The 20,823-nt window shown below is 44.6% G+C and overlaps 1 protein-coding gene across 1 annotated transcript in view; it reads left to right on the top strand.

Moving 5' to 3' along the window:
- CA4 (carbonic anhydrase 4) overlaps positions 1-20,823 on the top strand; it is an 89,365-nt gene that overhangs the window by 48,879 nt on the left and 19,663 nt on the right. The window contains exon 4 of the mRNA XM_069757229.1: positions 15,608-15,762. Within this exon, the coding sequence (XP_069613330.1) occupies positions 15,608-15,762 (155 nt within the window). The remainder of the gene's footprint in view (positions 1-15,607; positions 15,763-20,823) is intronic.

Below are 20,823 nucleotides of genomic sequence, written 5' to 3'. Positions count from 1 at the left end.
GTTTGAAAATTGCTAATTTTTTTTACATTTTTCTCAAATTTCTGATATTTTTTTATAAATAAAGACAAAACATATCAACCTAAAATTATAACTATCATAAAGTATAATGTGTCACAAAAAACAGTCTCAAAATCACTGGGATTTGTTGAAGCGTTCCAGAGTTATTACCACATAAATTGACACTGGTCAGATTTCAAAAATTTGGCTCCGTCACTAAGGGGTTAAAGGAGTTGTCCACCACTAGCGCAACCCCTTCTCTATCTCAATGTTTGGTGCAAATAAAATAAAAAGACATACTTGCCCTCCATGCCATTCCAGTCATGTCAGCATTCGCATTACCAGGGCTCTTGTGCAGTTGTTATGACATGTGAGCCCTGTGTCCAACCAGCGCTGGCATCACTGTCCATGCCTTTGGTCAAATTGAACATCAATAGGAAGTCAAGGCTGTGGCTGGCTGCTCACTTCCTATTGATGTTCCATTGGACCAAAGGTGATGCCAGTGCTGATCAGGCACAGGGTTTACATGTCATAACTGCATGAGAGCCCCAGCAACGCGAGCACCGACACCAGTAGATCAGTGTAGGCACAGGACATGAGTGTAAGTGTTTTTATTTCATCGACGCCAAACATTCAAATCAAGAAGGGGTTGTCCTAGTAGTGGACACCTCCTTTAAGTTGTAGAATCTGGTATCTTTTCAATTTTTCAGCAACTTATGCCTTTTTTATCTCTATGCAGGACCTCTGTATATTTTTACAAACCTCCTCGACCCTTACTAAAGTCAATAGTAGATAGTGAGGAAGGAGAAGGAGGATGCATAATTTCTCCCTCAGTGAATCATTTACATTTCCTCTGCCTAGGTCTATGTAGGATACTTATGATCTCAGGGGTGTAACAATAGTGGGTGCAAGGGGAGGCAGCCGCACCCAAGCCCTGGAACCTGAGTGGATCCATAAGGTCTCTGTGGACCATATGACAACAATTCTATTAAAAACCTAAGATAGTTGGCTGCCCTGTTGGGGATTTTGCATTGAGGCTCCTAGAGCTTCAAGATATACCATGTGACGCCCAAGAGACCGGGGTACCCAGCACCGGACCAATGGGGTCTGTCTCTTGAGGGAGATGTAACGGGTGGCTTGACCCGGTGCTGTGGCCTCAGGCAATGCACAGTGTAAGGGTATTGTGAGGGAACAGACACTTACTTGATCAGCAGCAGGTTCTCCCAGCGGTGATGATCCCGATCCTAGATAGATGGCTATTGTCCAAATGAAAGACTGAGGCACTGAAACATTTAACCAATTTACTTCAACATAAAGGGATTTACAACCAGTCCTGTCACCGGAGTCTGTATGGGAACTCTGAGTTACTTCGACCTTGCTGGGGTCTTCGCCTCTTATTGTACGCAGTTTCTGTATGGCCCTGCTGCTGTATATGAACTGGCTGCCGGCCCAATCTGTCCCCTCCGGGTCCTGGTTCGACGGGCAACCCGAGTCCTTTTATCGGCTTACCCCCTCCAGGAGTACCGCTGAACTCTGTGTCTGTTGCTGCGTCCGGCCCTAGTGAAGCTGATATCACCTCACGTTTTTCCGGTTGCTGTATTATATATAATGAATACAGCCACGGATCCGGTATCCGTCTTTGCGCCTGTTCTGGGTAGTGATTAATGCTACCCGGTTCTCACAATATCCTTTTTCTCTGTCCCTTTTCTCCTCAGGCCGGTGATTTGGGCCTGGAAACCGTCATAGGGCTGTTAGAAATTCAGCTGTATGACCTCTCACTTTCAGCTCCTTAGCCCAACTGCCATTTCTTCTCTCAGACCAGAATGGATCAAGGGGAGTCTCTGGAGCTCCCTCTTCTGACCGGAGGTGGTAGTGCAGTTTTGCTATCTTAATATTTGTATTTAGTGTCAGTAACTATTTTTGTGGCAAATACCCCTAGGGGTGCCACATTCCCCCTTAGTTAAGAACAGTACTCCGGGACTGTGGGACGATAACATTTTGAAATAACAATTAATATGTACAGAGTCTTAAAAATGAAAAGTTACAAAAACCACTCAAGGAAAAAAAAATAGAGTTCTGTAAAAAGTCACTTCAAATAGCGTCTATTAATACAAGTTCTATCCTTGAAGGTACTAGGAAAGGCACTGCACTTTGTGTCCAGGAATTTAGTTCCATTTTTCCAATGGAGTTATCAATATAAAGTCTAAAGAAAGTTCAAAAAGAGCAAAAAGCAAAGTTCAAAAAGCAGTCTTTCCGGAGCTTTGATTTAGTGCCTCCGGGCTGATAAAAAGTTCAAGAATATGCAAGAAGTTCATACAGACAAGTCTCTGTAGGTACTGGGCTTAAACGTTACAGAATGATAACAATGACTATAGTTTTATAGTTGGTAATCCGCATACCTGGCCGGTAATTGACCCTGGGTACTACGCTGTGATCTACGTAATAGCGGTATCTCTTCATGTGGTGTACTACTGTCTACTGCGGATGTAGTATCTGCCCGCTCTGCTAAAGATAATTCCATGACTATGGAGTTGGCAAGTCACCGTGAATGGGATTACTCTGATCAGGAATCTGTTCTTCCTGGCCTGGAACCTCCTGTAGTACGGGGTCAGCCTCTTCCTGTCTTGGGACTTCTGGTATTGGGTTCGGTGTTGGGTAAAAGGCCACCATGGGAACCACTACTGCACCATGGTATGTTAGTAGGGTTTTGGGAAAGTCTCCTATACAGGTGTGATACATTTCCTCTTCTTTTTCCTTTACTGGTTGGACCTGCATGGGTTGAATAACTTCTGGTTCTGGCTGGACAACTTCTGGCTCTTTCAATGCTTCCGGACATAATTTAAGATTGTCTCTTGACACTAGTACAGATGTTAAGCCTCCGTTGTTGCTAATGAGACACACTTTAGGATTATCCATTCTTGTTGGTAAAACTGTGTAGGGTACGGCTTCCCACTGATTGTCTAGTTTATTGGTTCGACGATTTCTCTTGAGCACTTGGTCACCCGGTCTTAATGGGGTCGCTAGAGCATTCTGGTTGAAAGTTCGCTCTTGTCTTTCTCTAGTTTGCTGAAGGCTTCTTTCCACACTCTCTTGCACTTGGCGATGCTGCTTTTGCCGTATGATATCCCAATTGGAGTCTTGAACTTCTGCGTCTGGTTTCAGAATTCCCATTTCTAGATCAATTGGTAATTGGCCGGGTCTTGCACGCATAAGGTAAGCTGGGGTGCAGTTGGTGGAGCTCACCGGGACATGATTATACAGATCCACCAAGTCAGGCAATTTCTCTGGCCATTGATTCCTTTCTGTCTCAGGTAAAGTCTTTAGTAGGTCTATTACAATATGGTTCATCTTCTCGCATAAGCCGTTTGTTTGTGGATGATAGGCCGTCGTCCGGATCTTTTTGCAACCATACATATTACAGAATTCTCTGAAGATCTCTGATTCAAAGGCTGTACCTTGGTCGGTGAGAACCTGTTCCGGATATTCATGGGGTCTACAAAAGTACGTTTGGAACGCTTTGGCTGCTGTTTTTGCTGACAGATCTTTTACCGGTACTACTACCAAGAAGCGTGAATAATGGTCCACGATGGTCAAGGCATAGACATAGCCGGACCGGCTTGGTGTCAACTTCACGTGGTCCATGGCTACAAGTTCAAGTGGTTGTTTGGTGATTATGGGCTGCAGTGGTGCTCTTTGGTTCTTTTGATCGTTTCTTCTAAGGTTGCACGGGCCACAATTTCTGCACCACTGTTCGATTGATTTTCTCATCCCGACCCAATAAAATCTTTCTCTTAGAAGTACTTCTAACTTTTTCCAACCGAAGTGACCAGCACCATTATGGTAAGCTTCGAGGACCATCTTGACATCTTGTTTAGGCACGATAATCTGCCAAACCAATTCATGTGTTTGCGGATTGGTGTACCTTCTACAGAGCTTCCCTTGATACAGGAACATTTTGCCTCTCTCTTTCCAGAGTTGATGCGTCTCTTCTGGGGCATCCTCATCGGGATATGCACTTTGCTCAGTTAACAGTTCCTTCACCAACTTCACAGCCGGATTGCTGTCTTGGGTGTCAGCCCATCTATGGTGTGCTAACGGATTAAAATTCACCTCTTGTTGTTTCTGATAGGTACTTGACTGATGATGTTTTGCCTTGGGATGATGGAAGGCTGGTAGTTCAATTTCTTAAAGCTCCCCCATTTCTTCTTCTACATCTCTCAAGTGTGGCATCCGGGATAGGGCATCGGCATTTCCATTCTTGCGACCTGCTCGATACTTGATCTTGAAGTTGTAATTAGATAACCGGGCTATCCATCGCTGTTCTAACGCACCTAATTTGGCTGTGTCCAGGTGGGTCAATGGATTGTTGTCAGTATAGACAATAAATTCTGCAGCAGCCAGATAGTGTTTGAAACGTTCAGTCACAGCCCAAATTACTGCCAGTAGTTCCAATTTGAAGGAGCTATAATTTTCTGGATTTCTTTCAGTAGGCCGGAGCTTTCTACTTGCAAAGGCGATGACTTTCTCCCGACCTTCTTGCTTTTGTGACAGCACCGCTCCTAGTCCCACATTACTGGCATCGGTGTAGAGGATGAAAGGTTGATGGTAATCTGGGTATGCCAGAACCTCTTCACCGGTTAGTGCCTTCTTTAGTTGTTCAAAAGAGTCTTCCCTTTCGTCGTTCCACTGGAAAGGAGGGTTTCGGTTTGAAGGTTTCTTCGTCTGCCCTACCAAGGCGTCTTGCAAGGGTGCTGCCAACTTGGTAAATCCTTTTATAAATCTGCGATAGTAACCCACCAATCCCAGGAATTGCCTCACTTCTTTTGCGCTGGTAGGTCTCGGCCAATCCCTTATGGCGGTTATTTTCTCGGGATCCGGTGCTACTCCCTCCGAACTCACGATGTGTCCCAGGTACTGTACTGTTGTGAATTCTGTGGCTGAATTCACTCCTGTGGTCACAAGTGGTACTGCAGCTTCTGAGCTTCCTCCCTCAGGTGTTCTGGTGAGCTCGTTGGCTGCTTTGTTATTTAACTCCGCCTGATTCTGTCTTCCTTGCTCCTTGTCAATGTTCCAGTGTTGGATCTGAGCTTCTGGATCTTTCCTGTGGCCTGCTGCTCTGCTTAGATAAGTGCTTCTTTTTCTTTTGTTGCTACTTTTTCTGTCCAGCTTGTCAATTCGTTTTGCTGGAAGCTCTGAGACGCAAAGGGTGTACCGCCGTGCCGTTAGTTCGGCACGGTGGGTCTTTTTGCCCCCTTTGCGTGGTTTTTTGCTTTAGGGTTTTTTGTAGACTGCAAAGTTCTCTTTGCTATCCTCGCTCTATCTAGAATATCGGGCCTCACTTTGCTGAATCTATTTCATCCCTACGTTTGTCTTTTCATCTTGCTAACAGTCATTATATGTGGGGGGCTGCCTTTTCCTTTGGGGTATTTCTCTGAGGCAAGTCAGGCTTGTTTTTCTATCTTCAGGCTAGTCAGCTCCTCAGGCTGTGCCGAGTTGCATAGGTATTGTCAGGCGCAATCCACAGCTGCCTTTAGTTGTGTTTAGGATAGGTTCAGGTATTGCGGTCTACAGAGATTCCACATCTCAGAGCTCGTTCTATTGTTTTTGGGTTATTGTCAGATCACTGTATGTGCTCTGATTGCTGGCACACTTTGTCACTGGATTGCCTTCATAACAGTACAAGGAGCCACCCTAATGATTCTCAATAGAGGGAAAAAAGAAGTTCTGACATCATTTTTTTTTCTCAGCTCTATGTTAAGTCTTTTTTTTCCCCTAGACATTTGGGTGTTTCAGGACACAGGTGTGGACATGGATATTCAGGGTCTGTGCTCTTCAATGGATAATCTCGTTACAAATGTACAAAGGATTCAAGATACTATTGATCAGAAATCTATGTTAGAACCAAGAATTCCTATTCCTGATTTGTTTTTTGGTGATAGAACTAAGTTTCTTAATTTCAAAAATAATTGTAAGCTATTTCTGGCCTTGAAACCTCATTCTTCTGGTAATCCTATTCAACAGGTTTTGATTATTATTTCTTTTTTGCGCTGCGACCCTCAGGACTGGGCATTTTCTCTTGCGCCAGGAGACCCTGCATTGAGTAATGTCAATGCGTTTTTCCTGGCGCTCGGATTACTTTACGATGAGCCTAATTCAGTGGATCAGGCTGAGAAAAATTTGCTGGCTTTGTGCCAGGGTCAGGATGATATAGAAGTATATTGTCAGAAATTTAGGAAGTGGTCAGTACTCACTCTGTGGAATGAATCTGCGCTGGCAGCTTTGTTCAGAAAGGGTCTCTCTGAGGCTCTTAAGGATGTCATGGTGGGTTTTCCTATGCCTGCTGGTTTGAATGAGTCTATGTCTTTGGCCATTCAGATCGGTCGACGCTTGCGCGAGCGTAAATCTGTGCACCATTTGGCGGTATTGTCTAAGATTAAACCTGAGCCTATGCAGTGCGATAGGACTATGACCAGAGTTGAACGGCAAGAACACAGACGTCTGAATGGTCTGTGTTTCTACTGTGGTGATTCCACTCATGCTATTTCTGATTGTCCTAAGCGCACTAAGCGGTTCGATAGGTCTGCCGTCATTGGTACTGTACAATCCAAATTCCTTCTGTCCATTACCTTGATATGCTCTTTGTCATCGTATTCTGTCATGGCGTTTGTGGATTCAGGCGCTGCCCTGAATCTGATGGATTTGGATTATGCTAAACGTTGTGGGTTTTTCTTGGAGCCTTTGCGGTGTCCTATTCCGTTGAGAGGAATTGATGCTACACCTTTGGCCAAGAATAAACCTCAGTACTGGACCCAGCTGACCATGTGCATTGCTCCTGCACATCAGGAAGTTATTCGCTTTCTGGTGCTACATAATCTGCATGATGTGGTCGTGTTGGGGTTGCCATGGCTGCAAACCCATAATCCAGTATTGGATTGGAACTCTATGTCGGTATCCAGCTGGGGTTGTCAGGGGGTACATGGTGATGTTCCATTTTTGTCTATTTCGTCATCCACTCCTACTGAGGTCCCAGAGTTCTTGTCTGATTATCAGGATGTATTTGAAGAGCCCAAGTCTGATGCCCTACCTCCGCATAGGGATTGTGATTGTGCTATCAATTTGATTCCTGGTAGTAAATTCCCTAAAGGTCGATTATTTAATTTATCCGTGCCTGAACACGCCGCTATGCGCAGTTATGTGAAGGAATCCCTGGAGAAGGGACATATTCGCCCATCGTCATCACCACTGGGAGCAGGGTTCTTTTTTGTAGCCAAGAAGGATGGTTCGCTGAGACCGTGTATTGATTACCGCCTTCTTAATAAGATCACTGTTAAATTTCAGTATCCCTTGCCATTGTTATCTGACTTGTTTGCTCGGATTAAGGGGGCTAGTTGGTTCACTAAGATAGATCTTCGTGGTGCGTATAATCTGGTGAGAATCAGGCAAGGAGATGAATGGAAAACTGCATTTAATACGCCCGAGGGTCATTTTGAGTATCTAGTGATGCCGTTCGGACTTGCCAATGCTCCATCTGTGTTTCAGTCTTTTATGCATGACATCTTCCGTGAGTATCTGGATAAATTCCTGATTGTTTACTTGGATGACATTTTGATCTTCTCAGATGATTGGGACTCTCATGTGAAGCAGGTCAGAATGGTTTTCCAGGTCCTGCGTGCTAATTCCTTGTTTGTGAAGGGATCAAAATGTCTCTTCGGTGTGCAGAAAGTTTCATTTTTGGGGTTCATCTTTTCCCCTTCTACTATCGAGATGGATCCGGTTAAGGTCCAAGCCATCCAGGATTGGACTCAGCCGACATCTCTGAAAAGTCTGCAAAAATTCCTGGGCTTTGCTAATTTTTATCGTCGCTTCATCTGTAATTTTTCTAGCATTGCCAAACCATTGACCGATTTGACCAAGAAGGGTGCTGATTTTGTTAATTGGTCTTCTGCTGCTGTGGAAGCTTTTCAGGAGTTGAAGCATCGTTTTTGTTCTGCCCCTGTGTTGTGTCAACCAGATGTTTCTCTTCCGTTCCAGGTCGAGGTTGATGCTTCTGAGATTGGAGCAGGGGCGGTTTTGTCACAGAGAGGTTCTAGTTGCTCAGTGTTGAAACCATGTGCTTTCTTTTCCAGGAAGTTTTCGGCTGCTGAGCGTAATTATGATGTGGGCAACCGAGAGTTGCTGGCCATGAAGTGGGCATTCGAGGAATGGCGTCATTGGCTTGAAGGAGCTAAGCATCGCGTGGTGGTATTGACTGATCATAAGAACCTTACTTATCTCGAGTCTGCCAAGCGCTTGAATCCTAGACAGGCCCGTTGGTTGTTATTTTTTGCCCGCTTCGATTTTGTGATTTCGTACCTTCCGGGCTCAAAAAATGTGAAGGCGGATGCTCTGTCTAGGAGTTTTGTGCCCGACTCTCCGGGTTCATCTGAGCCGGCGAGTATCCTCAAGGAAGGAGTCATTGTGTCTGCCATCTCCCCTGATTTGCGGCGAGTGTTGCAGAAATTTCAGGCGAATAAATCTGATCGTTGTCCGGCGGAGAAACTGTTCGTCCCTGATAGGTGGACTAGTAAAGTTATCTCTGAACTTCATTGTTCGGTGTTGGCTGGTCATCCTGGAATCTTTGGTACCAGAGAGTTAGTGGCTAGATCCTTCTGGTGGCCATCTCTGTCGCGGGATGTACGTGCTTTTGTGCAGTCCTGTGGGATTTGTGCTAGGGCTAAGCCCTGCTGTTCACGTGCCAGTGGGTTGCTTTTGCCCTTGCCGGTCCCAAAGAGGCCTTGGACACATATTTCGATGGATTTCATTTCTGACCTTCCCGTTTCTCAAAAGATGTCAGTCATTTGGGTGGTCTGTGATCGCTTTTCTAAAATGGTCCATCTGGTGCCCTTGGTTAAATTGCCTTCCTCCTCTGATTTGGTGCCTTTGTTCTTCCAGCATGTGGTTCGTTTGCATGGCATTCCTGAGAATATTGTTTCTGACAGAGGTTCCCAGTTTGTTTCAAGGTTTTGGCGAGCCTTTTGTGGTAGGATGGGCATTGACCTATCTTTTTCCTCGGCTTTCCATCCTCAGACTAATGGCCAGACCGAACGAACCAATCAGACCTTGGAAACATATCTGAGATGTTTTGTTTCTGCAGACCAGGATGATTGGGTGTCCTTTTTGCCGTTGGCAGAGTTCGCCCTTAATAATCGGGCCAGCTCGGCTACCTTGGTCTCTCCATTTTTCTGCAATTCTGGGTTCCATCCTCGTTTCTCTTCAGGACAGGTTGAGTCTTCGGACTGTCCTGGTGTGGATTCTGTGGTGGACAGGTTGCAGCAGATCTGGACTCAGGTAGTGGACAATTTGACCTTGTCCCAGGAGAAGGCTCAACTTTTCGCTAATCGCAGACGCCGTGTGGGTCCCCGACTTCGTGTTGGGGATCTGGTTTGGTTATCTTCTCGTCATATTCCTATGAAGGTTTCCTCTCCTAAATTTAAACCTCGTTTTATTGGTCCGTATAGGATTTCTGAGATTCTCAATCCTGTGTCTTTTCGTCTGACCCTCCCAGACTCCTTTTCCATTCATAATGTATTCCATCTGTTGAGCCTCCTGCCCCGGTTTTGGTGGAGGGGGAATTGGAGTATATTGTGGAAAAAATTTTGGATTCTCGTGTTTCTAGACGGAAACTCCAGTATCTGGTTAAATGGAAGGGTTATGCTCAGGAAGATAATTCCTGGGTTTTTGCCTCTGATGTCCATGCTCCAGATCTTGTTCGTGCCTTTCATGTGGCTCATCCTGGTCGGCCTGGGGGCTCTGGTGAGGGTTCGGTGACCCCTCCTCAAGGGGGGGGTACTGTTGTGAATTCTGTGGCTGAATTCACTCCTGTGGTCACAAGTGGTACTGCAGCTTCTGAGCTTCCTCCCTCAGGTGTTCTGGTGAGCTCGTTGGCTGCTTTGTTATTTAACTCCGCCTGATTCTGTCTTCCTTGCTCCTTGTCAATGTTCCAGTGTTGGATCTGAGCTTCTGGATCTTTCCTGTGGCCTGCTGCTCTGCTTAGATAAGTGCTTCTTTGCTTTTGTTGCTACTTTTTCTGTCCAGCTTGTCAATTCGTTTTGCTGGAAGCTCTGAGACGCAAAGGGTGTACCGCCGTGCCGTTAGTTCGGCACGGTGGGTCTTTTTGCCCCCTTTACGTGGTTTTTTGCTTTAGGGTTTTTTGTAGACTGCAAAGTTCTCTTTGCTATCCTCGCTCTATCTAGAATATCGGGCCTCACTTTGCTGAATCTATTTCATCCCTACGTTTGTCTTTTCATCTTGCTAACAGTCATTATATGTGGGGGGCTGCCTTTTCCTTTGGGGTATTTCTCTGAGGCAAGTCAGGCTTGTTTTTCTATCTTCAGGCTAGTCAGCTCCTCAGGCTGTGCCGAGTTGCATAGGTATTGTCAGGCGCAATCCACAGCTGCCTTTAGTTGTGTTTAGGATAGGTTCAGGTATTGCGGTCTACAGAGATTCCACGTCTCAGAGCTCGTTCTATTGTTTTTGGGTTATTGTCAGATCACTGTATGTGCTCTGATTGCTGGCACACTGTGTCACTGGATTGCCTTCATAACACTGTACCTTTGGCTTGAGAAGGTGACATTTGGATGGCTTGATTTTCATGCCATACCTGGATAAGGCTTCAAACACTTCTGCCAGGTCTTTTAAGTGTTGTTCGTAAGTCTTTGAGTAGACGATCACATCATCTAGGTACAGGAGGACGGTCTCAAAGTTCTTGTGTCCGAGGCAGCATTCCATCAGCCGCTGGAAGGTACCGGATGCATTGCAGAGTCCGAACGGCATGCAATTAAATTCACTTAGACCCATTGGTGTGGTGAATGCCGTCTTTTCCTTATCTCTCTCAGCCACAGGGACTTGCCAATACCCACTTGTTAAGTCTAAGGTGGAAAAATAATTAGCAGATTTCAAAGCAGTCAAGGACTCTTCTATCCTAGGCAAGGGGTAGGCATCTTTATGGGTGATGTTATTAATCTTCCGGTAGTCTACACACATTCTCATGGTTCCGTCCTTTTTTTGACAATCACTAGAGGGGCCGCCCAGGGGCTACAGCTGTCTCTTATTACCCCGGCCTGTTTCATCTCCCTCAGCATATCTTTTGCACATTGATAGTGAGCGGGCGGTATGGGTCTATATCTTTCTTTTATTGGGGGATGGTCACCGGTGGGGATTGTGTTTTCTACCCCTCCTATCCGTCCGAAGTCCAATGGGTGTTTACTGAAGACTTGTTCATATTCTGTCACTCGCCTATACACCCCTTGTTTTTGATGGGTAGGTGTTGAACTTATGCCCACGTGTAGCTGTTGGCACCAATCCTCCAATTCTCCGTCTGAGCCGTTGCCTTCCACCTGACAGGTTGGTTCTAAGGGCTCAATGGTTGTGATGGCATTGTTGTCAACAGTATATAGCTTTGCCACTGTAGCATACCTTGGCAAAGTGACCTCTTCCTCTCCACAGTTCAAAAGTCGTACCGGCACTCGTCCCCGGTGTACCTCGACTACCCCTCGTGCTGTGAGTATAGTGGGCCTGCTGTCGGTGTACACTGGTTCTATTAAGGCTTGATAATCTCGTCCCTTAGTACCAATGGCTGCTCTACACCATACCAGCATTTCTGTTTTTGGTGGGATTACAATAGACGTTGGATCACTTACCCTCACACTGCCGATTTCTCCACTTGCAACTTCTACCTGTTGCCTTAACATCAATACTTTTATTTCCCTTTGGAGAACTCTCTGCTGGCAGGATTGGGCAGTTTCAGCAATTTGCTGTAAGACAGAAATAACTTAGGAAAAGCAGTTCTCTAACACATTCATTCCTATCAATACAGTTGGTTCACAGTTCCGCCGGTCAACATCAACAACAATTATACCCTGTTTCTTCAATTCTACTTTACCAATCTTTATGGTCATCTCCCTGAATCCTAGTTTCGGTACCAACTTACCATTACTAGCCCATATATCTAGTTCAACATCAGAGGGCCCTTTATCAATATCTGCATCAGCCCAGTACCTCTTATAAAGGATATACGGTATAGATGAAATCTGGGAACCTGTGTCCAGCAAAGCGTTGAGGGGAATTCCGTCCAGCACGATAGGGATAATGGGTCATCCTCCGATGTACCTGTCGTGCCAGGGTGTTGGGCCTTGAAAGTTCATTCCTGCGAAGCGGCCCGCATTCCCAGGGGATTCTCGTTTAAATCACAATCTCGTGCAAAGTGGCCTGGCTGCTGGCAATGGTGGCAAATGGGCTGTCCATCCGGTTGGTAGCGGTCGCGGGGTCGTCCTCTCCATGTCGGGTATCTCCGGGGTCTCATCCATGGAACATCCTCTCTACGGTTTGCCAACTCCATCTTGGGTCCTCTCATCTCCTGCATGGTTTTAGCCATTGAAGCAACAACATCAGTTAAAGAGTCAAGCTTTTGTTGAAGAGCCTCATTAGTACTGGACCCCAGGGGCTTAGCAATGGCCCCGGACATAGCTGATGTCACTGGCACTCCCTGTTGTTGAGGTGCCTCTGCCATGGGTTGCGCAGGATCCTGATCCCGAGGTGCCTCTGCCAGCTGGAGACGTATAGCGCTCTCCTTTAATTGGGCAAATGTCAATTCAGGGTTCTTAAAAACAAGCATGCTCACATGCCCCCGGTGAGAAGGGGTGTAGAGTCCCTCAATAAATTGATCTCTTAGCAGTGGTTAGCACAGCAGCCTTGCAGCGCTGGGGTCCTGGGTTCTAATCTGCAAAGAGCTTGTTCTCTCCATGTTTGCATGGGTTTCCTCCGGGTTCTCCGGCTTCCTCCCACATTCCAAAGACATACTGATAGGGATTCTAGATTGTGAGCCCCATCGGGGACAGTGATGATAATGTGTGCAAAACTGTAAAGCGCTGCGGAATATGTTAGCGCTATATAAAGATAAAGATTATTATTAATATAAAATAGCAAATTATATTGTGTTAGCGAGAAAAATTGATTTAAATACTTCTATGCCCAACGATGACAAAATTATTCTCGGAGTGATACCTTTATTTGCTAAATAGAAAAAAAAAGCTTTCTGGTTAAACAATTAAGGTATCACTCCGAAAATACTTTTGTCATTGTTGGGCATAAAAGTATTCGCAAATATAAATTGGACAACAAAACATTAAATTAAGATGATAAGTGGTTCATATCTCTAGCGCAGAAACTAATATGAAAATGTTAGCTTATCATAATCACAATACTTACCAAATTTACTAATGCATCAGTTCTTCTCTACAACCACATGTCAGGTACCATGTTTGTGAATTGTGAAAGCTGTCAATCCAACAACTGAAGCAGAGGGAAGGGATATCTCCAGTGCAGACACAAGACTTCAGACTTCACTACATCTAGGTTTCAGACTAGGGTATTTTCTATCTGAGCGCGATACAACAAAACATAGGATCTCATTGAACCACTGTTATTCGGTGGGGCTTTACACGTCAGATTTTGTTTCTCGGAACACCCCGGTCCAAGGAAAATATTGTTTCATGCCCGCGTTTGATTCAATGTTCAGATCGTATTTGCCCATACAAGTTAATGAGTGCGTGGGAAACATTGGATTGCACTCGGATGACATATGAGTGCAGCTTGATTTCCACTGATGGAATGGGAATGATTGATAAATTTATTTTCTCCAGCTTCTCCTCATCCCAAAGAATCAGATCACGCTATGATCAAACTCTGATCAGGGTGTTATTTGCATAATCATCCCAATTCTCTTGGACAAAATAATCTATGGTCGTCCGCATCTGCCCTAATACAACCCCTGGCAAAGATTATGGAATCACCGTCCTCGGAGGATGTTCATTCAGTTGCTTAATTTTGTAGAAAAAAAGCAGATCACAGACATGGCACAAAACTAAAATAATTTCAAGTGGCAACTTTCTGGCTTTAAGAAACATTAAAAGAAATAAAACAGTGATCACACCTTGGAGAGCTGTTGCACCAAGTGGACTGACATGAATCATGTCTCCAACATGAGAGATGCCAATTGAAACAAAGGAGAGGATCATCAAACTCTTAAAAGAGGGTAAATCATCATAGCAAAGTTGCAAATGTTGGTTGTTCTGTCAGCTGTGTCTAAAATGTGGACAAAATACAAACAACATGGGAAGGTTGTTAAAGGCAAACATACTGGTAGACCAAGGAAGACATCAACGCATCAAGACCAGAAACTTAAAGCAATATGTCTCCAAAACAGGAAATGCACAACAAAGCAAATGAGGAACGAATGGGTGGAAACTGGAGTCAATGTCTGTGACCGAACTGTAATAAACCGCCTAAAGGAAATGGGATTTACATACAGAAAAGCTAATCGAAAGCCATCATTACCACCTAAACAGAAAAAAACAAGGTTACAATGGGCTAAGAAAAAGCAATCGTGGACTGTGGATGACCGGATGAAAGTCATATTCAGTGATGAATCGCGAATCTGCATTGGCCAAAATGATGATGCTGGAACTTTTGTTTGGTGCCGTTCCAATGAGATTTATGAAGATGACTGCCTGAAGAGAACATGCAAATTTCCACAGTCACTGATGATATGGGGCTGCATGTCAGGTAAAGGCACTGGGGAGATGGCGGTCATTACATCTTCAATAAATGTACAAGTTTATGTTGATATTTTGGACACTTTTCTTATCCCATCAATTGAAAGGACGTTTGGGGATGATGAAATTATTTTTCAAGATGATAATGCATCCTGCCATAGAGCAAAATCTGTGCAAACATTCCTTGAAAAAAGACACATAAGGTCAATGTCATGGCCTACAAATAGTCCGGATCTCAATCCAATTGAAAATCTTTGGTGGAAGTTGAAGAAAATGGTCCATGAAAAGGCTCCAACCTGCAAAGCTGATCTGGCAAAGGCAATCAGAGAAAGTTGGAGCCAGATTGATGAAGAGTACTCTTTGACACTCATTAAGTCCATGCCCCAGAGACTGCAAGCAAAAAAGTAACCATTACTGACTACCACATTTTTTGTTCTTGATTTCTTTTAGTGTTTCTTAAAGCTAGAAAGTTGCCACTTGAAATTACTTTAGTTTTGTGCCATGTCTGTGATCTGCTTTTTTCTACAAAATTAAACCACTGAATGAACCTCCTCCAAGGCCAGGGGTTGTACACATCTTTGTTTAAATAAGCCCTATATAAGTGTTGCATTTAGTTTTGATTTGCATTTGGATGCATATATGCAAAACTATTTTGCGTTTCATCTTTAGAAATGTTCAAAACTGACTCATTTCTCTATTCTATTACAGTGGTATAATTTCTGTAATGTATTGGTTAATCAAACAGTCATATCTTTCTTTAATATACTAATTTTGGGGGGTTTTCTGTTTCCAAATTGTGAAACATTTACAATGTTTAACGTTAAAATACTATACTGGACGTTAGATATTTAGGGTACTATGTAAAATAATCTGGCTAACTTCTAGTTATATTGTAGTACTAAGAATATATGGAACTAAACATGTCCAGTATTTTTTGGTGGCACTGAAGTCTATACTATTACTTTAGTTCACGCTTTGTGTTGAAATAATGATAAGTATTGTCGATATTTTATTTTTAGCTAAACTAGGGATAAGTCAAGATAAAGAAACTATCCAAATTTCTGGAGGAGGCCTTTCAGGTACATACATAGCTGCACAGCTCCACTTTCACTGGGGAAGTAAAGAAAAGTCTGGATCAGAACATAGTCTAAATGGAAAAAAATATCCGATGGAGGTAAGATATTGTTATACTCTGTGTGCACAATTATTAAGCATTTTGTATTTTTGATGATTCATTTTATTATTGAACAACTACTGTGCTGTAGATCAATACAAAAGGTTAATAAACTTGAAATCTAAATATTTAAGAAAGTAAAAGTTTTTGTAGTGGTAGACAAAGAAGAGTTTTTTTTCTTTCTAGGGCAAACGTAGCCTATACCAATATAGCCATCCTTTTTTTAATTATTGTACACTGTGAGTGAGCACAATTATTGAGTGTTTGGATTTTTGATGAGTCATTTTATCAATGAACAACTATAGAAGTAAAAACTAGGTTTTATATTTCTTAGAAGAATATCTGTGTGTTCAAAATTATTGAGCAACTATTAGTGTGCAGAATTATTATGCAATTAAAATGAAAAATGTAAAATTTCCAATCACAATTGTTGATTTTCATCTGACATCTCACATTTAAAAAAAAATATCAGTGACCAATCTAGCCACTAGTTTTGAGCGATACCTTCCGATATCTGGAAATATCGGGATCGGATTGGATCGGCCGATATCAAAAAAATATTGGATATCGCCGATACCGATACTGGAAACCAATGCAAGTCAAAGGGACACAAATATTGGAATGAAAATAAACCCTTTCTTTCCTTGCACATCCAGTTCCGGAGGGGGGGGAAGAGTGTGGGCGGTGCGTGGGCGGAGACTGCTTGTCTGTGTGGGACCGTGGGGAGTCTGTGCAGGCCTGCCGGGGGTCTGTACGGGCCTCTCGGGGGTCTGTGCGGACTTGGCAGGGGTCTGTATGGGCCTCTCAGGGGTCTGTGCGGCCTGCCGGGGGTCTGTGCAGCCAGCCGGGGGTCTGTACAGGCCTCTCGGGGGTCTGTGCGGCCTGTCGGGGGTCTGTACGGGCCTCTCGGGGGTCTGTGCTGGCCTGCTGGGGTCTGTGCGGCCTGCCAGGGGTCTGGACGGGCCTTTCGGGGGTCTGTGCGGCCTGCCGGGGGTCTGTACAGGCCTCTCGGGGGTCTGTGCGGCTTGCCGGGGTCTGTCGGGCCTCTCGTGGGTCTTTGTGTTTGTGTGCAGGCATCGTCCGATGGGACTACAAGTCCCATCGTGCTATGCCTGCTTCAATGGCAGTGATTGACACATTAGCCAATGATGGGACATTAGTAGTCCCATCATCCGGCTAATGTGTTGAATGTCAAAAAAAAACCCACAAACATACATACAACATACATACTTACAACATACATACATACATACAACATACCACATACATACATCATACATACAACATATCACATACATACTAAATACATACATACTACATACAACACACATACATGCTACATACATACAGCATACATACAACATACATACTACGTACATACTACATACATACATACTACATACATACATACTACATACCTACTGCATACATACATACTACATACATACTACATACATGCATACTACATACATACTACATACATATAACATACTGCACACATACTACATGCATACTACATACAGTACATTCATACATTACATACAATATATGCAGTACATATAACATAGAGTACATACTCACCATTACTTGTCAATTTGTTCCCCGAAGCCAGTGTCATCTGTAAAAAATATGAAAATAGCAAAGAAACAATATACTCCCTGATCCGCAGAAATCCACGAGTGTCCCACGACGATCTCCCATGGAGAACGGCGGCATCAGCTGATGCGACCGCTCTCTAGGGGCTCCAGAAATACAATGACGGGTGGAAGGTATCCTTCCACACTGTATTCCTCCGCCGCTGTAAAAAAATAGTCCCTAGTCTCACTTTTGGCATTGCTGAGTGAGAAAGTTTCCCATGCAGCAACTGCCATAAAGTGAGACTCTGAACTATAGTAACCTCTCAGTGATGCACTGCAGGAGCCATTGTCTCCTGTCATTGTGTCACTGAAGGTCCTATAGAGCATATCTGCTGTGTAAAGCATTAGCCTGTCTTATATAGAGCTAACCACACCCAGGAACCGATCACATGACTAGACATGTGGTTTGACATCACAGGTCCTGAAACACATATATATATATACATGGTTATGTGCAATAAAGAAAACACTCCGGGCTACATCATAGCGACAAGCCACCTATGTGACACATACCTCCCGTCGACTACACACCCTTTAGCCATGCTACAGTATGTAGTATGTATGTAGTTTGTATGTAGTATGCATGTATGTAGTATGTATGTAGTATGTATGTTGTACTGTATGTTGTATGTATGTAGTATGTATATATATATATATATATATATATATATATATATATATACACATGGTTATGTGCAATAAAGAAAACACTCCAGGCTACATCATAGCGACAAGCAACCTATGTGACACATACCTCCCATCGACTACACACCCTTTAGCCATGCTACATACCTCCCCTCTGCCTAAAGCCGTAGGGCTTGGCACTTTCCCCCACTAAACATGGGATTCTTGATAGGGCATCCGCATTACCGTGCAGCTTTCCGGCCCTATGTTCCACATGGAAACTGAAGTCCTGGAGGGCTAAGAACCAACGGGTGACCCTAGCATTTCTACCCTTTGGTTCCCTCATCCATCTAAGTGGGGCATGGTCGGATATTAGTTTGAATTTACGCCCCAGCAGATAGTACCGTAACGTGTCCACCGCCCACTTTATGGGCCACTCTTTTTTTTACGACTGAGTAGTTCTTCTCAGATAAGGACAGCTTTCTACTCAGATAGAGAATAGGATGCTCCTCCCCATGTAGCTCTTGGGAAAGGACTGCTCCTTCCCCAACATCTGAGGCATCTGTCTAAAGAATAAATTCTTTCTTGAAGTCTGGGGCCATGAGAACGGGCTGCTAACATAGAGCCCCTTTCAATTCTTGGAAGGCTGACTGTCTCTTCGGACCATTTAACCATCAGTGATTTTGTCCCCTTTAGCAGATCAGTCAGAGGCGCAGCCACTGTGGCGAAGTTCGGGATGAACCTCCTGTAATATCCCACGATCCCCAGAAAGGCTTTAACTTGCTTTTTGGAGAGTGGTTTCGGCCATGTTTGGATTGCCTCCACTTTCCAGATTTATTTCTCCACGACCCACTATATAGCCTAGGTACTTAGCTTCTTCCTTACCCAAGGCACACTTCTTCGGGTTTATTGTAAACCCTGCCTCTCTTAGAGCATCAAACACTGCTTGGACTTTTTCCAGATGACTCTCCCAGTCTGGGCTAAAGATGATGATATCATCCAGGTACGCAGGAGCGTATGGCTTCTGGGGTGCAAGGACTCTATCCATAGCCCTCTGGAAGGTCACCGGAGCTCCCTGTAGGCCAAACGGCATCCGGACATACTGGAAGCATCCATCTGGTGTAGAAAACGCCGTCTTCTCCTTGGCTTCCTGTGCCATGGGGATCTGCCAATACCCCTTCGTCAAATCCAAGGTGGTTATATATCTGGCGTGCCCAAGCCTTTCGATGAGCTCATCAACGCGGGGCATGGGATAAGCGTCGAACTTGGAGACCTCATTCAACTTCTGATAGTCGTTGCAAAACCTCCACTCTCCATCAGGTTTTGGGACCAGGACAATTGGTCTCGACCAACCGCTCTTGGATTCCTCAATGACTCCAAGCTTCAACATACGCTCCACCTCCTTGGAGATTACTTTTTGACGAGCCTCAGGAATATGATAGGGCTTCACGTTCACCCGCACATCTGGCTCTGTTAGGACCTTGTGCTCTATGACCTTCGTGTGTCCTGGCAACTCTGAAAACAGGTCCCTGTTTTTCTGGAGTAACTCCCGGCACTGCTGTTTCTGGGTCTTCGATAGCGTCTCCGCTATAGTAACCGCTCCAACCTCACCTTCTGGGTTGCTTAACAAAGATGGAGTTACTGCCGGCTCTCTATCTTGCCATGGCTTGAAGAGGTTGACATGGTAAACTTAGAATGGTTTCCGTCTTCCCGGTTGGTGAATTTTATAATTTACCTCACCAAGTTTCTCGATGACCTCATATGGCCCTTGCCATTTGGCCAAGAACTTGCTTTCCACCGTCGGAACTAACACAAGAACTCGGTCTCCCGGATTGAATTTCCTAACTCTTGCAGACCGGTTGTAGACCCTGGCCTGAGCTTCTTGTGCCGGAGGAGGTGTTCTTTCATGATAGGCATCACCTTTGCAATCCTCTGCTGCATCAGGGCCACATGCTCAATGACGCTTCTGTGGGGCGTGACTTTGGCTTCCCAGGTTTCCTTGGCTATATCCAGGAGTCCTCGCGGATGTCAGCCATATAGAAGCTCAAACGGTGAGAACCCTGTGGAGGCCTGTGGAACTTCACGAATGGAAAACATCAGATATGGTAAGAGACAATCCCAGTCTCTACCGTCTTTCTCTATAGCTTTTCTCAGCATGCTCTTCAGTGTCTTGTTAAATCTCTCAACAAGGCCATTTGACTGGGGATGGTACACCAAGGTCCTCAATTGGGAGATTTTCAGCACTTTGCATAACTCCCTCATCACCTTGATCATAAAAGGTGTCCCCTGGTCAGTCAGGATCTCTTTCGGCAGACCTGTCCGGGAAAACACATGGACCAACTCGCAGGCTATACTCTTCACGGAAGAATTTCTCAAGGGAATTGCCTCAGGATAGCATGTGGCATAGTCCAGGATGACTAATATATACTGGCTGATTTAACTAAGGGACCGACCAAGTCCATGGCAATTCTCTCGAACGGCACCTCAATAATGGTAATGGCACAAGGGGGTTCCGGAAATGAGGAGTGGGAGTAGTTAGCTGAGATGTAGAGCAGGACCTGCAATAGTTCACTATTTCCCGGTGACACCCAGGCCAATATAACCTCTGCACAACCTGTTCCTGCATTTTTTCCACCCCTAGGTGTCCAACCAAGATGTGTGAATGGGCCATGTGCAACACCTTCCATCTATATGGACCCGGCACTACCAACTGCTCTACCAACTCCTCCATTATTTTCGTGACCCGGTACTACAACTCCCCACTCATCAGAAAATGGGGAAATCTTGTGTCTGCCCCTGG

The sequence above is a fragment of the Ranitomeya imitator genome, chromosome 3 (genome assembly GCF_032444005.1).
Source record: "Ranitomeya imitator isolate aRanImi1 chromosome 3, aRanImi1.pri, whole genome shotgun sequence".
In the NCBI taxonomy this organism is placed as follows: Eukaryota; Metazoa; Chordata; class Amphibia; order Anura; family Dendrobatidae; genus Ranitomeya; species Ranitomeya imitator.
The sequence above is the reverse complement of the archived record's forward strand: the minus strand, read 5'-3'. Positions and strand labels throughout refer to the sequence as shown.